The 12,695-nt window shown below is 44.5% G+C and overlaps 1 protein-coding gene across 1 annotated transcript; it reads right to left on the bottom strand.

Moving 5' to 3' along the window:
* Positions 1-3,291: 3,291 nt before the first annotated feature.
* On the bottom strand, positions 3,292-5,866 carry LOC133893692 (transcription factor bHLH130-like). Its single transcript, XM_062334785.1, has 7 exons — positions 5,664-5,866; positions 5,051-5,525; positions 4,567-4,886; positions 4,327-4,473; positions 4,172-4,237; positions 3,970-4,038; positions 3,292-3,745 (listed from the first exon to the last, which is right to left on the bottom strand). The coding sequence occupies exons 2-7, from the start codon at positions 5,499-5,501 to the stop codon at positions 3,680-3,682; spliced, it is 1,119 nt and encodes a 372-aa protein (XP_062190769.1). The 5' UTR covers positions 5,502-5,525; positions 5,664-5,866; the 3' UTR covers positions 3,292-3,679.
* Positions 5,867-12,695: the final 6,829 nt, after the last annotated feature.

Genomic DNA, 12,695 nt, shown 5'->3' with positions numbered 1-12,695 from the left:
AAGGATTATGATGTAAAAAAAGATATTGTAACAAATCTAGCCATGTAATTTGCTCGGGTCACCTTGCTAAATATGTACGCCGTTGATGGTTGCGGGCCCAAGTTATAACGGTGGACATACATCTGACTAAAGATAGATTATAGAAGGTACCATACAAAAGGGAAGTGCATATGAAACAATAGATACAGCTCTATTATTTGCTTTTCATGTCGCATCAGAGTCTGTAAAGATTTCATATTAGAATCCATAAAAGTATTGCCTCTGCTGGCTAGCGAAGGCAAATAAAAAAATAGAGTAGCATCGAGATTGCATAAAACAAATAGAGAGAGAGCTGGGAGATATAGAAGACAGTGACTAAATTATAGGGTATGGGGTCCTCTGACTAGCACGATGGGATGAAGGAACTGCGGCACCCATAGACTTGGGGCAAAGGCTACGGAGAAAAGAGAGTTCACCGGCGATGATGGAGCAACCGAGTGTTGGCCAGAACTAGCAAAATGGATTCCCTAGGTTGGAAGGAGTCGCTTGGAGGTGATGTTGTTGGATGGCATGATCCTCGATTTCCATCAGCCTAGCACCCTTAGCAGGGAAGGAAGGAAGAGTGCCACCTGTCAGGCTTGCTAGCGACCGGAAGCTACAGAGAAAAGAAAGTTCACCAAAGACGAGGGAGCAACAAAGCGGTGATAGGAACTAGCAAAACAGATTTCCTAGGTTGTGAGGAGTTAGGTGGTGGTGGCATTAGTCGGTCTAGGGCTCGATTCCCATCACCATCATCCTGCTGGCCTTAGCACGGCGAAGGAAGAGCACCATAGCCTTGGTGACGGGCGGATGCTGCGAAGGAGTTCACTAGCAACAATGGAGCAAAACATACTCCCTAGGTAGTAAGGATTCGACAGCATGCAAATTAGCTCTCTCATATAGCTTGCAATTGCAAGGACAACTGGACGAAGACGTCGAGCCACTCGAAAACTAAAAATATATGACACTAAAGGATAGTGGGGAAGCTAAGTCAGTACCACAATGCAGGCTTATGGATGATGGACGATGACAACATAGCGTGGATATAAGGAAGATGGATCCAAGCAGGATAACGACATGATAATTCCAGGCATGATGACATCATGGGAATGATGATGAAGAATCAAAGTAGGAGGACTACGTGATCATGAGAAATAGAGCTGTGGGGGGAGCAAAACCGTATTCTCATAGGTTGAACATGCTCAAGAAACATGTATAAGTAGACAACGGCAGTGGTGGTAGCATCAAGGAGAGTCACCCTCCATATAAGTTGCGTAGCACCGTCTCCACATCTCCCCTCCCGAGGTCCAGGGATTGTGCGAGAAAGCGGGTGAGGACTCACAGAAGGCAGCTGACGTGAGCCAGCAAAGCGCATTGGGCTCACTGTGGGAGGGCCAGAAGGAGACACGTTAGATGCTTCACTGTACACCCATAGAATTATTTGTATCTTTATCTAAAAAATACATGAAAACAGGTAAGGATGCACCGTTTCCTCGCATGCACATGTACAAGAAGAAGCACACGAGGACGGAAAACAACAGAGATGACAACCTAAGTATGTTCCAATGTAAGTGAAGTGTTTGCCGCACACCCCCACTCCGGCCGAGGCATATAACCTGTCAATCACCCGTTCGCTGTACCACCATGGCACATCCGCCGATTCATCTATTTTCTTACAACAAGTGCAGCGAGAAGCGTGGGAAGGCTGCAAATCCGTTTGATCAATCGAAGGGATTACGATGAAAATTATAAATATTATAGCAGGTCAAGCGGTGCTATTTACGGGTACCACCTTGCTAGTTGGTCTTAAAAAAAAAGCGTCTGACGTCCTTTCCTTCCTTTCTCCACGAGCGCTCCGCCCCAGCCGCCCGATCGATCCTTTCCTCACAACAGAGAAGACGATTGCTTCAACGATGGATCGATGTTACTACTGTGGAAGCACTGTTCCATATCCCAACACCTGAGAGTCTGAGACGTGGAAGACATGGAGGGACAGCAGCAGCTGGAAGTCATTCTGATCCACGTCAGCGTCTCCAGTTCCTGTTCTTCGGTTCGTGGACAAGTAGGTCAGGCTCACTTGCCAGTGGCCTCTTAACTCGCTGGCTGGCCATGTCGCATGTCCATGAATCAATGGAATCTTTTGACGTATGTAAAGATTCCAAGTTCGGACCTGAATTTCTTCTTTTAGTTCTATGATAACTCAGTTCACTGATAATCCATTGAAAGATGCGATCTTGAGATATAGTAGTAGATAGTGTCTTGAGATCCATGTAGCTGCTACACTGTACAGTCCATGATACAGTGATAGGCTCTAAACTGTCAAATTTGCTGAACTGTCTTTAGCCAAGACGGTACACTCCTGAAGCACAGTATACTCTAACCCGACAGGAACTGAAAAAATAGAAAACAGAAAGGAGAGGTGGAACATGGAGATCCAATCTCTTAGATCTCCCAAAATTTTCTATGCCCCGTCCTGAACTCAGTAAAGTATACTAGAAGTTCACGTGGGCCGAAAGTGCAGCGAGGAAACTCCCAAGAGCTAAGAGGAGCTTCGAGCTTACATCTAGGCACGCATACCTGCATTGTAATTTGTAGTGTCAGTTCATCCTCGACGGGAAAGTTCAAATCCATCCATTGCCTGCTGCAATTATACTGGAGGAAAGACATTTTGACAAGATGAGATTGCAAACAGTTGCGGTATGTAGTTATGTAAATTCTGTATTAGACAATGAGCATTTAGCTAACAAACTAACTGTATTAGATCTTCTTAATGAACCCTCAAACATATCCCAACTCTCAAAACCCATAGCTCCTTCCTATTGAGGGAAGTTCAAATACATCCATTGCCTGTTGCAATTATACTGGAGGAAAGACATTCTGACAAGGTGGAAACCTGCCTGAATCTCTCGGTCAGCGTTAGACCATCTCCAACAGCTACCTCAAATTTTCATCCTCAAAATACTATTACAGCATCCTTTATTTTTCTACTGTAGCAGCATTGTAGCACTAGCTATAGGATCTGTTGGAGATGAATTTACAGTACTACAGTAGACCGCAAAACACTGTAGCACTAGAAAAGTGAGATTTGATGACTCTTTTGGAGATGGTCTTAGAGTAACGCTGTATGAAGAAGTCAGACAGCTGAACTATGAACAGTTTCAGTACCAGCCTGAGCTCCAAGAGGAAGCACGAGGACTATTTCAGAGGATATCCAATTATCTATGCATGAAAACCATCTAACCAAGGAGGATAATTCGATGATACATTCACAGATTTGAAACACTATTGCTTCCATTGAACACCTTCAGGTTTTTGTACTATTTTGTTGTGGCACATGTACAGCTGCTACAAGAAGTAGAAGTACACTAGCAACTTTCTACGGAAAGGGTGGTATATATACAAAGTTACAGCAAAACTATACAATTGTTTCTTCCATGTCTCCCCACGTTCACCCTTCTCCTTATCACTTGAATACTTGATGATGCCAGTGCTCCATTCCCCTTAGCTCATAACAGATACACTGCCTGGTACACGAGCTACTCCATTGCCTCTTTTCAAACCCCAAAGAAATGAGAGCAACGTTTGCATCTCCTCTGTCCAAAATGAATTTGCTTTTGAGGTCTCAGGGTTTTGTTCGGTGTGCACTGCGGAGTCCAGGGCTTCAACCGGAGTACTGCTGATTCTTGCTCGCTGAACAGGTGCAATTAGCGCGGCTCTCATTTAACACCTTCAATGAGCAGATTGCAGCATGTAACTCTAAAAAATCTGTTTTGAAGCGGGTAATTTAGATAAGTCTAATGAAAGGAAATAGGCTACCCTTTTCTCTCAGTCATAGTGCAAATTAGCTTCTTGAGTTAGACCTCACTATTCAGGGCAGGTTGACCCTATAAACAAGCAACCGACATGTGCTCATTTGCGGAGGACTTATTGGATTCCATAACAACCACTTACCTTAACCTGCTTCTGGAGTTCTTTGATGTAGTCGACAGCCAAATCCAGCATTTCAGAAGTGTTGGTTTGCTGCAGGAAATGGAAGGGCAGGTTGTAGACAAGTCAATTATGGAATGGTCCTCGCATAGCAAATTTGCTAACTCCACTGTTCTATTGCCTATTGGGGAGAGACGATTGGTACAGACTACAGAGTGTGCAGTACCTTGTCCATGTTTGGCACGAGTTCTTGCAGCTTTCGGATTCGCTCGCTGATCTTTGTTCTCCTCACCTGGGCAGCAGGGATTATCTTTCAGCAAATTGCTTAACTGCAGAGAAGAAATTTAAGAAATTCTATGCAAGATCATGAAATTCCCTAACCCGCTCGGCGACACTGCGCGGGTGCGTGGCGCATCCCCGCTTGGCGCGGATCTTGCAAGGCACAGCGTCCTGGAACTGGAGGAACTTCTCGATAGCTGCCATCTCCGACGACGTCTTCGGCAGGCTGAACTGGTGCGTAAGGCCGTTCTGCACCGATGAGACCACGCAAATCCTCGTTAACTCACCACATAGATTATAGATATGCTACTTGAAATGGAAGTGCCAGTACAGTGGAAGCACCTGTCCAGGCTCCGACGAGTCCCGACGGCGTTTCATCCCAGACAAGTTCTCTGACATGAGAGACGACGTGCCCTGCCACCCGGAGCCCGTTGGGTACCCGGGGATGTACCCCCTGCCGCCACCGGCAGCCTCGGGGCTGCTCCCTCCGAGCTCCTCGCGGCCCATCTCCGAGATCTGTGACATCAGCGAGCCTTGCCGTGACGAGAAGCTGAGCTGCCCCTTTAGCCTGCTCCCGCCGCCTGCGGGGGAGTCGGCCGCAGCGGCGCTGCAGCCGTTCCTGAAGCCCATGCCCATGCCTGCCCTCAGCATGCCCCCATATCCTGAATTAAGCCAAACAGCACAGATAGGGCAGGCTCAGTTCCGGAAATAGAAATGTTTCCAAGAATAACTCCCCAAGAACTGCAATAATTGCTGTGCTGGAAGTATGTAGGGAGTGGCAACAACTGTTAGTACTAAAAGTAGGCCGAATTGAGGAAGAACCAACCGTTGTCCATGTTCAATTGATCGAGGAATCCGGCGGGCGAGCTGCTCTGCCGAATCAGGCTGCTGGCGCCGACGCCGACGCCGGCAGCGGCGGCGGCCTCCGTGCCGGAAATGACGGTGCGGTAGAGCCCGGGCTGCTGCTGGGCGTGGAACATCATTTGCAGCTGTTGGGAGGCCATAGCGGCTTCATTCGGGAAGTGAACCGCGGCAGGGGCAGGAGGCGCCGGCGGCGACGGCTTGTCTTCCCGGATATGGTGGTCGGCCAAGAACCTGGAGAAAACGTTATCGGCGCCGGCGTCGGGGCTGGCGGCGCGGGGCTCAGCAGGGAGGAAGTCTTCGCAGACTTCGCCGAGCAGCGTGCTCGGCACCGATCTGTACCTCAGCAGCCCGGACGAACTCATCGCCGGTTGTGCCGGAAGGTTTAGATCCTTGGACACCGACGATCCGTACATCACCTCGCCCGGCAGGTTCAGGTCCTGCACAAAAACATTTAACAATTTTGGTTATCTGTTCATATAGGCATGACATCGAACAACTTGAAGGCAGCAAATAGTACTTTGTATACTTCATCAAGAAATTGAATCAAAATTTCAAGATGGCACAAGCATACTTACTGAATTTCAGCTCAGATCAAGGAGCCGCCCCCCTACACAAGCTTTGCTTCACCACCTTCAAGTACTCGGTGCAGCAGCAGGGAGGCCCAGATCTAGGAGGCTTTCATCAACCCAAATTAGCAATTCATTAATTTAAAGGAAAAGAAGAAATAAAACAAAATTACCGTGAGGGCTAAGAAAAAAACACTTCTTCAAGGCCACGAACCCTCGGGTCGGTGTTTTTAGACCAAGATATGGTTGATGCATCGAGCCATAACATAAGGGGAAAAAAGAAAGATAAAAAGAAAAATTGAAATTAGATGTGCACAAAGAAACACCATTCTCAAATTCAGACCTACAATTCAAACCACTGCCAACAACAACCAACACAAAGTAATGTCTATGGACTACAGTTTCTTTACGGCAAAAATTCAAAATTAGACAACATATATGATCATATTTATCGAAATAGACGACATATCGTCGTATTTACAATTTTAGCATTCATATTCAGCACCCTATTTGTTGAAAATTGACTTTTGGTACACCATACGCCGAAAAAACACGGATCTGACCATATTCGACATACGAGGTGCCGAATATGGTACTATAGCCCATATTTAGCACCTCATATAATAAATATCAGTTGTATTCGGCACATGAGGTACCGAATATGTCCTGACCCCGGTTGCCGCCCCCTTTGATGCTATCATTTTATGTTGGAAAGTGCTGCATCACATAACACTTAGTGTTTGTTATTTTATGTCGAGACTAGCTGCGTCACGTAATGTCCGTCGACAGAGAAAGAAAGAGGCGTGTTGCCATTCCATGTTTGAAGCTCTATTATGTGGTCACTTTGTGTCTAAAGATATAGAGTTAGGATAGAGGTATTGTCATTTTATGCTTAAAGCTTTGATCACTTCTTGTCTAAAGGCTGAGTCAAAATATGGGTATGAACATATATCATGGTTTGAGCCTAAGCACATTAATGTTAGAGATTTCCAAGTATCTATAAAATTACAAATTATTTGCTAATATAAATGTACATTTTAAAATTCTTAATTCACCATGTAGTCTCAAAGGCTATGAGCAATCTTAAAATATAGTAGTGCAATATTCTCCCTTGTATCATTGATCTTAAGATGTATAGTGCATAGCTGTTGATTATCTAGAGCATCTCAAGATGATGGTGAAAAGTGGCGACATAAACTCAGTGAAAGAAAGCCAGTTGTGCCAGTCCATGCTATCAGGGTAAGATGGTTGTCGTCGTCGAGGTGGCGATTGGAAGTTGTGAGGATGGGTAGAAGCAAATCCATCATAATCTTCAGGATCCTCAGTGTCCTCCGGAGATGGAGACCTCAGAATGAGGGGTCGTTGTGGCATGAAATCGTTGTCCTCGTCATCATCTTGATCTATCACGGTAGGAGCACGTCCTATTTCCTTGTTGGTCATACGTCATGTTGATATGGTGCGTGAACGTCCTCTTGTAATGTTCCTTGAACCTTCTCCTGTATTACTGCTGGAATGTCGAAACATTAGTATTGCTGCTGAATCCATCTCAGCCTGGCATGAATCCACCGATACCCCATCGTATGCCTCATGTCATCTGCAATGCCATCGGAGATGGGGACAAGATAGTAGCTCTTGCTCACCCAAGATCGACAAACTGGGAGGTACTCGCAGCTCTATAGCTATAACAAGTATAGGCAGCCTGTAACAGATCCCTTCTTTTTTGACCGCTGGGTTGCGGTACACAATCATTTATACGTAGCAACCATCACAACCGATCCCCAATTGTAAGATGTTGGCTCGTAAGGACGTAACGTGAGCTGACATGCAAACCATACAATATGAGGGATGACATAATCATCTGCCATGTTATAAAACATGATGCCTCCCAACATGATTTACAAGTACACCTCATAATGCTGTATAACTGTAGTCTCGTCCACATCCGGTGGGCATGAACCGAGCTATGGTAGGCCATGAATCCAGGATATGGAGAGGCCAACATCCTTTATGTCATATTGCACACTAAACCTGCAAAATGCAGAGGGTCAGTGAAGCATTAATAGCACTAAAGAATATGAAGTGAATTACATAAAAAATAATTACCTGCCCTAAACGTAACTCTTCCACTGCTCCTTTGTTGGTCGCGAAACTACTAACGGGGCACCCCTGGTCGACAGCCCGGTCAGCATGGCCACATCCCTCAATGTTACGGTCATCTCTGAAAGTGCATCTAGACCCTCTAAGTGAGTTTTGGCTTGTTGATGACAAAACGATTAAGAATCTAATATGTTTATCTAAGTCATGAACAGGTCTAAGTCTAAATTGAGAAGACATATGACGTTTGACGCCCTTCGAAAAGAAAGGAGAAGCAACTAGGAGTACTCAATAGGATTTAAATTTCTCTATTTTTGAAATTAAGTCTAGGATAGCCTCTCTATTAAGAGGGTTGTATTTGATTGCTTGTTTAGTGTCTCAATGCTCAAGATATCCTTTAGAACGAATAAGTTGAGAGACACACTCACCCACGGACACTGGGTTGTTTAGCAAAAGTTCACTGAGTCCGGAGTCTTTGGTGTTCACCGGATACTCCGGTACTCAGTATTTAGTCCGGAGTCTCCGAGATAGACTCCGGCAGAGGGCGCTCGGTTCCGTTTTATTTTTTGTTGAAAAAGACCGGAGTCTCCGATGTTCACTGGATACTCCGGTAGTTGGTGAGTTTTAAGGCCGGAGTCTCCGAGGGAGACTCCGCCAGAGGTCGATCGGTTAGGTATTTATTTTTTGTTTAAAAAAAGACCGGAGTCTCCGGTATTCACCGGATACTCCGGTAGGAGAAAATGTTTTTACCGGAGTCTCCGAGGGAGACTCCGGCAAGGGTGGTTCAGTTAATATTTATTCTTTTGATAAAAGGATCGGAGTCTCCGGTGTTCACCGGATACTCCGGTACCTAGAGAAGCCGGAGGGTCTGGAAAGTCTCCGGACTTAGTCTGAGTGATAGCCCTGTCAGGACCGGAGACTCCGATGTTCACCGGAGACTCCGGTAACTTAACAGAATTGTAACGGCTAGTTCTGACACGTTCTGTGACCGTTCTGACGCCGTTTTTGGAATTGAGACTGGATACTCCGGTGTTCACCGGTTACTCCGGGTTAGGTCTGTCAGAACAGTAACGGCTAGTTTTTTAGAGAGGGCTATATATACTTCCACACCCCATAGCATTAAACGTTTGCTGTTGCTGCTGAACTCTAGACTCTTGAGTATTCCAAGAGCATTCAAAATCCCTCCAACCACCTCTAGTGCTAAGTTTTGCAAAAATTTAGTGAGTTTAGGTTTGGAGTGAGATTAAGGCACTTGAGCATTGAGTTCTTCATCGAGCATTCGCTGTGATATTTTCTCTTGAAGCTTTGTGCTTCTAGACGGCAAGGCGTCGCCCGTAGAGCACCCAACCTTTGTGGAGTGCTACGGGAAGTTTGTAATCGACTTCAAATTGAGTAAGGAAATTCTAGCTTGATCTTTATGGTCGCTAGAAGCGGATAGGGTTGGAAAAGATCCGGCTCTTTGTGAGCTCCTCAACGGAAATGTAGGCACTTCTTTGTGAGGTGACCGAACTCTGGGATAATCCCTTGTGTTGTTATTTGTGCAATTTACTTAATCGTGTGGATTTGAGAATTTACATATAAATTGTCTTAGTGATCAACTTGCTAGTATTTATTGTTGTTTAAGCTTTATGATATCTAGTAGACTTAGTATCACCTTTAGATTGTAGCTGCTCGCTCTAATTCATAGTTATTCTTGATATCCTGTATAGACCGGAGACTCCGGACTAGACCGGAGTATCCGACCTTCACCGGAGTATCCGGCAGCTTTTAATCCGCTGTTTAGTTTTAATTTTCAGAAAAGCCTATTCACCCCCCCTCTAGGCACTTTCAATATCGCCAAAAGGAAAGTGGAATGTGTGTGTCTCATGACGCCACCGGTCCATGAGAGTTGTGGCAGTGACACCTCAATCGGCGGGAGAGATGTCCTGCCACCGCCTGCCATGGCAGCTCCGGTCATCAAGAGAGCGAGTGATAGTAGTCCTACTCATGCGAGTGGCTTGTAGAATCGAGGGTCTAACTCCTTAATCATGTGCACACTCCTGGCACGCAACGGAACCAACTGCAAAGGTATTCAATACATGTACTGAATAAGTAACTAATTATCGTGATAATTCAAAAGCACATATAATCGTTGTATCTGTTGCCCCGTGAAAATCATCCCACCCTATGGTTCTCATTGTACTGCAGCTGAAGAAGCTAAGGAAGATGACCGTGAGCCATGACAACGATTTCAAGCTTCATGATTCAATAAAAAAATAACGTAAGACAACAGCTATTATGTGAATAACAACGATACAGTATATTACATGAACATGTATGTGATGCCTGTACCATTACGATATATTACAAAATAGGTAGTACAACTAATAGGTGAATAATAATTTATAATACAAACCATGTCTGCGATCAACTTCATAAAATAAACTAAATTGCAACAACCCTAATACAATACAGTTCAATCGTGGCCTGATAGTTTACTGCTGGGTCGGGAAAATCCTCCTGTCATGGCTAGGTTGTTTGCAAATTTTGCACTTGCGTAGGCTATCAGTAGCATCTGCTGCATCAATGTCACCATACAGCCTCGTGACTCTAGGCCTTCCATGATCCGTGCGTCGTGCTCAAGGATAAATTACTCACTTAGTCCCCTCAATCGCTTTGTAGTTGCTTCCGATGTTGAAGGAACGCATCTTTGAAAGCCATATGCTCCTCAATATATCAATCATGAAGTACAGTGATACGTACCGTGATCCGTCGTTGCCGTCCATGTCCCTGTAAGCGGTGAAGACATGGGAGCACGGGATATGATGCGGTTTTGGCTTATTGCATGTGCCCTTCACCTCGTGAGGCCCAATTTGACATTGTTGCACGGTGTCCCCCCATGTTATACCCTAAAGCATACCTGCGGCAGCACATGACCTTGAATTCATTGTTGGCCAAGTCGTAAATCCTAGTCCGATTAAAGTGTGCCTTGTTCCTCCTTCTGGATATGATTTCCTCCACCTTAGGTGCAAACCGCGTGCTATACTCCATAGCAGTTATATCACGGTCTCGAAAGTAGTCCACCGTTCTGTAGAATGTGAGCTCAATAATGGCACCCAACGGGAGACCCCGTACACCATTTAGGATATTGTTAAACGCCTCCATTATATTCGTTGTTATGATGGTGTCCCTAACATGGGAGGTCATAATTTTAGAAGGGATATTTGCATAACAAAGGGTACAATACGATCATTAAAATGTTATGTGCTAACTCAGCACCGTTAGTGTCATGGATTAAGGCCCAACGCTCCGCCGGCTTTCCCGCTATCCACTGGCTAAACGTAGCACGTGAAAGGCTAACGATAGTTTGGCCTCCCACCATTTGCGTCTGCAGATGGTCCTCATGTTCTTCTTGCTCTGCCATCATCTTGCGAGTGGTTTCATTTAACTCTCTCCATATCTCGTTGAACTTCGTCTGTTGGTTCCAAAGACGCAACCCTTTGAACCTTTTTACAAGAGCCTTGTTGTGGTACCTTGTGTATAGGTTCCCGTCCAAGTGTCGTATGCACCACCTTCTCTCCACATCAGGCCACGCAATGGATTAGTTTGTGCTATCATGCAGCATGTCCAACGCATGCAGAAGGCCGTTGTTGCGGTCTGAGATGATACAAACTCGCTCCCTATTGGCCATGACACGTGTCCTCACCAAGGTGAGGAACCACAACCAGCTATTATTGTTCTCACTCTTAACTATTGTAAACGCGAGAGGAATGATCTGATTATTTGTATCCGTCGCCATCGCTGTCATAAGGTTATCATGGTACTTGCCATGAAGAAATATGGCATCCATACATACAACCGGCTTACTTAGATGTATGTAAGATATACAACTAATTACGTCCCTCGATAAATAATAAACGCATTAACCTAAGTGATTAAGGTAATTAATCAAATTAGTTCTGTTACACTAATTACTCCAATTAATTATATAACTCTAATAACTCTGATTAAATTACGTAAATACTCTAATTATACTGGTTAATGACATGCATATAATTATACTAGAGAAATAATCTAATTACACTAATTAAACTAAGTCAATAATATAATTACACTGACTAATTAAATTCATATAATCAAACTATTCAAATACTCTAATTTATCAACTTAATATAATTTAACAGATTAATCAATCTACTTACTCTAATTACTATTACTAATCTAAGTACTAATTACATACATAATCTAAGTACTATAATTTATCAACTTAATATAATTTATCAAATCTAATTGATCGGCTTAAACAATCTACTTACTCTTATTATTATTACTAATCTATATTAATTACCTATATAATCTAAGTACTTACTATAACTGATCTCGTGCTGCTTCTCCTCCTCTCCTCGCGCTACTGCTCCTCCTCTTCTAGCGATGCTGCTCCTCGCCTCGCGCTGCACTGCTGCTCCTCCCCTCGCGCTCCGTTGCTCGTCTTTGTTGCTCCTCACCTCGCGCTCCGCTGCTCGCCTCTGTTGCTCCTCCTCACTCCTCATTTTGTAGCGGGTTGCAGGCAACACAACGTACCAAAAGCAGCAAAATGACACACCCACAAGCAAAAAGTAAAGCAACATGCATGCATGCCAGCCATTTGCGCAGAAACTAAACATCGAAGCGACGGTGACACGACAAAAGCAGATGCGATAATCGGGGCCCGGCCATATTCATCACACGAGGTGCCGAATATGGTCGGGTCCGTGTTTTTGGCGTACGGTATATTGAAGGTCAATTTTTGGTAAATGAGGTGCCGAATATGGATACTAAAATTGTAAATACGATGATATATTGTCTAATTTTGGATATTTTTTGTTTCCTTACCTAGGGTAGGGATAAAAATACAAGCACCTATTGTCTCCCATCACATATTAAGAGGATCTTAATGAGTTCTCAAACTTCGACGCCCTCTTACAAATA

The sequence above is a fragment of the Phragmites australis genome, chromosome 15, assembly GCF_958298935.1.
Source record: "Phragmites australis chromosome 15, lpPhrAust1.1, whole genome shotgun sequence".
In the NCBI taxonomy this organism is placed as follows: domain Eukaryota; kingdom Viridiplantae; phylum Streptophyta; class Magnoliopsida; order Poales; family Poaceae; genus Phragmites; species Phragmites australis.
This window is presented reverse-complemented; position numbering and strand designations above follow the sequence as displayed.

Excerpts from the sequence above, each read along its gene's own strand:
- LOC133893692 (XM_062334785.1), bottom strand. The coding sequence starts at position 5,501 with ATGTACGGATCGTCGGTGTCCAAGGATCTAAACCTTCCGGCACAACCG. Across the intron at positions 4,887-5,050 it reads TCAATTGAACATGGACAACG|GATATGGGGGCATGCTGAGG; the intron begins GTTGGTTCTTCC and ends GGCTTAATTCAG. Across the intron at positions 3,746-3,969 it reads AACTCCAGAAGCAGGTTAAG|GTGTTAAATGAGAGCCGCGC; the intron begins GTAAGTGGTTGT and ends TGCTCATTGAAG.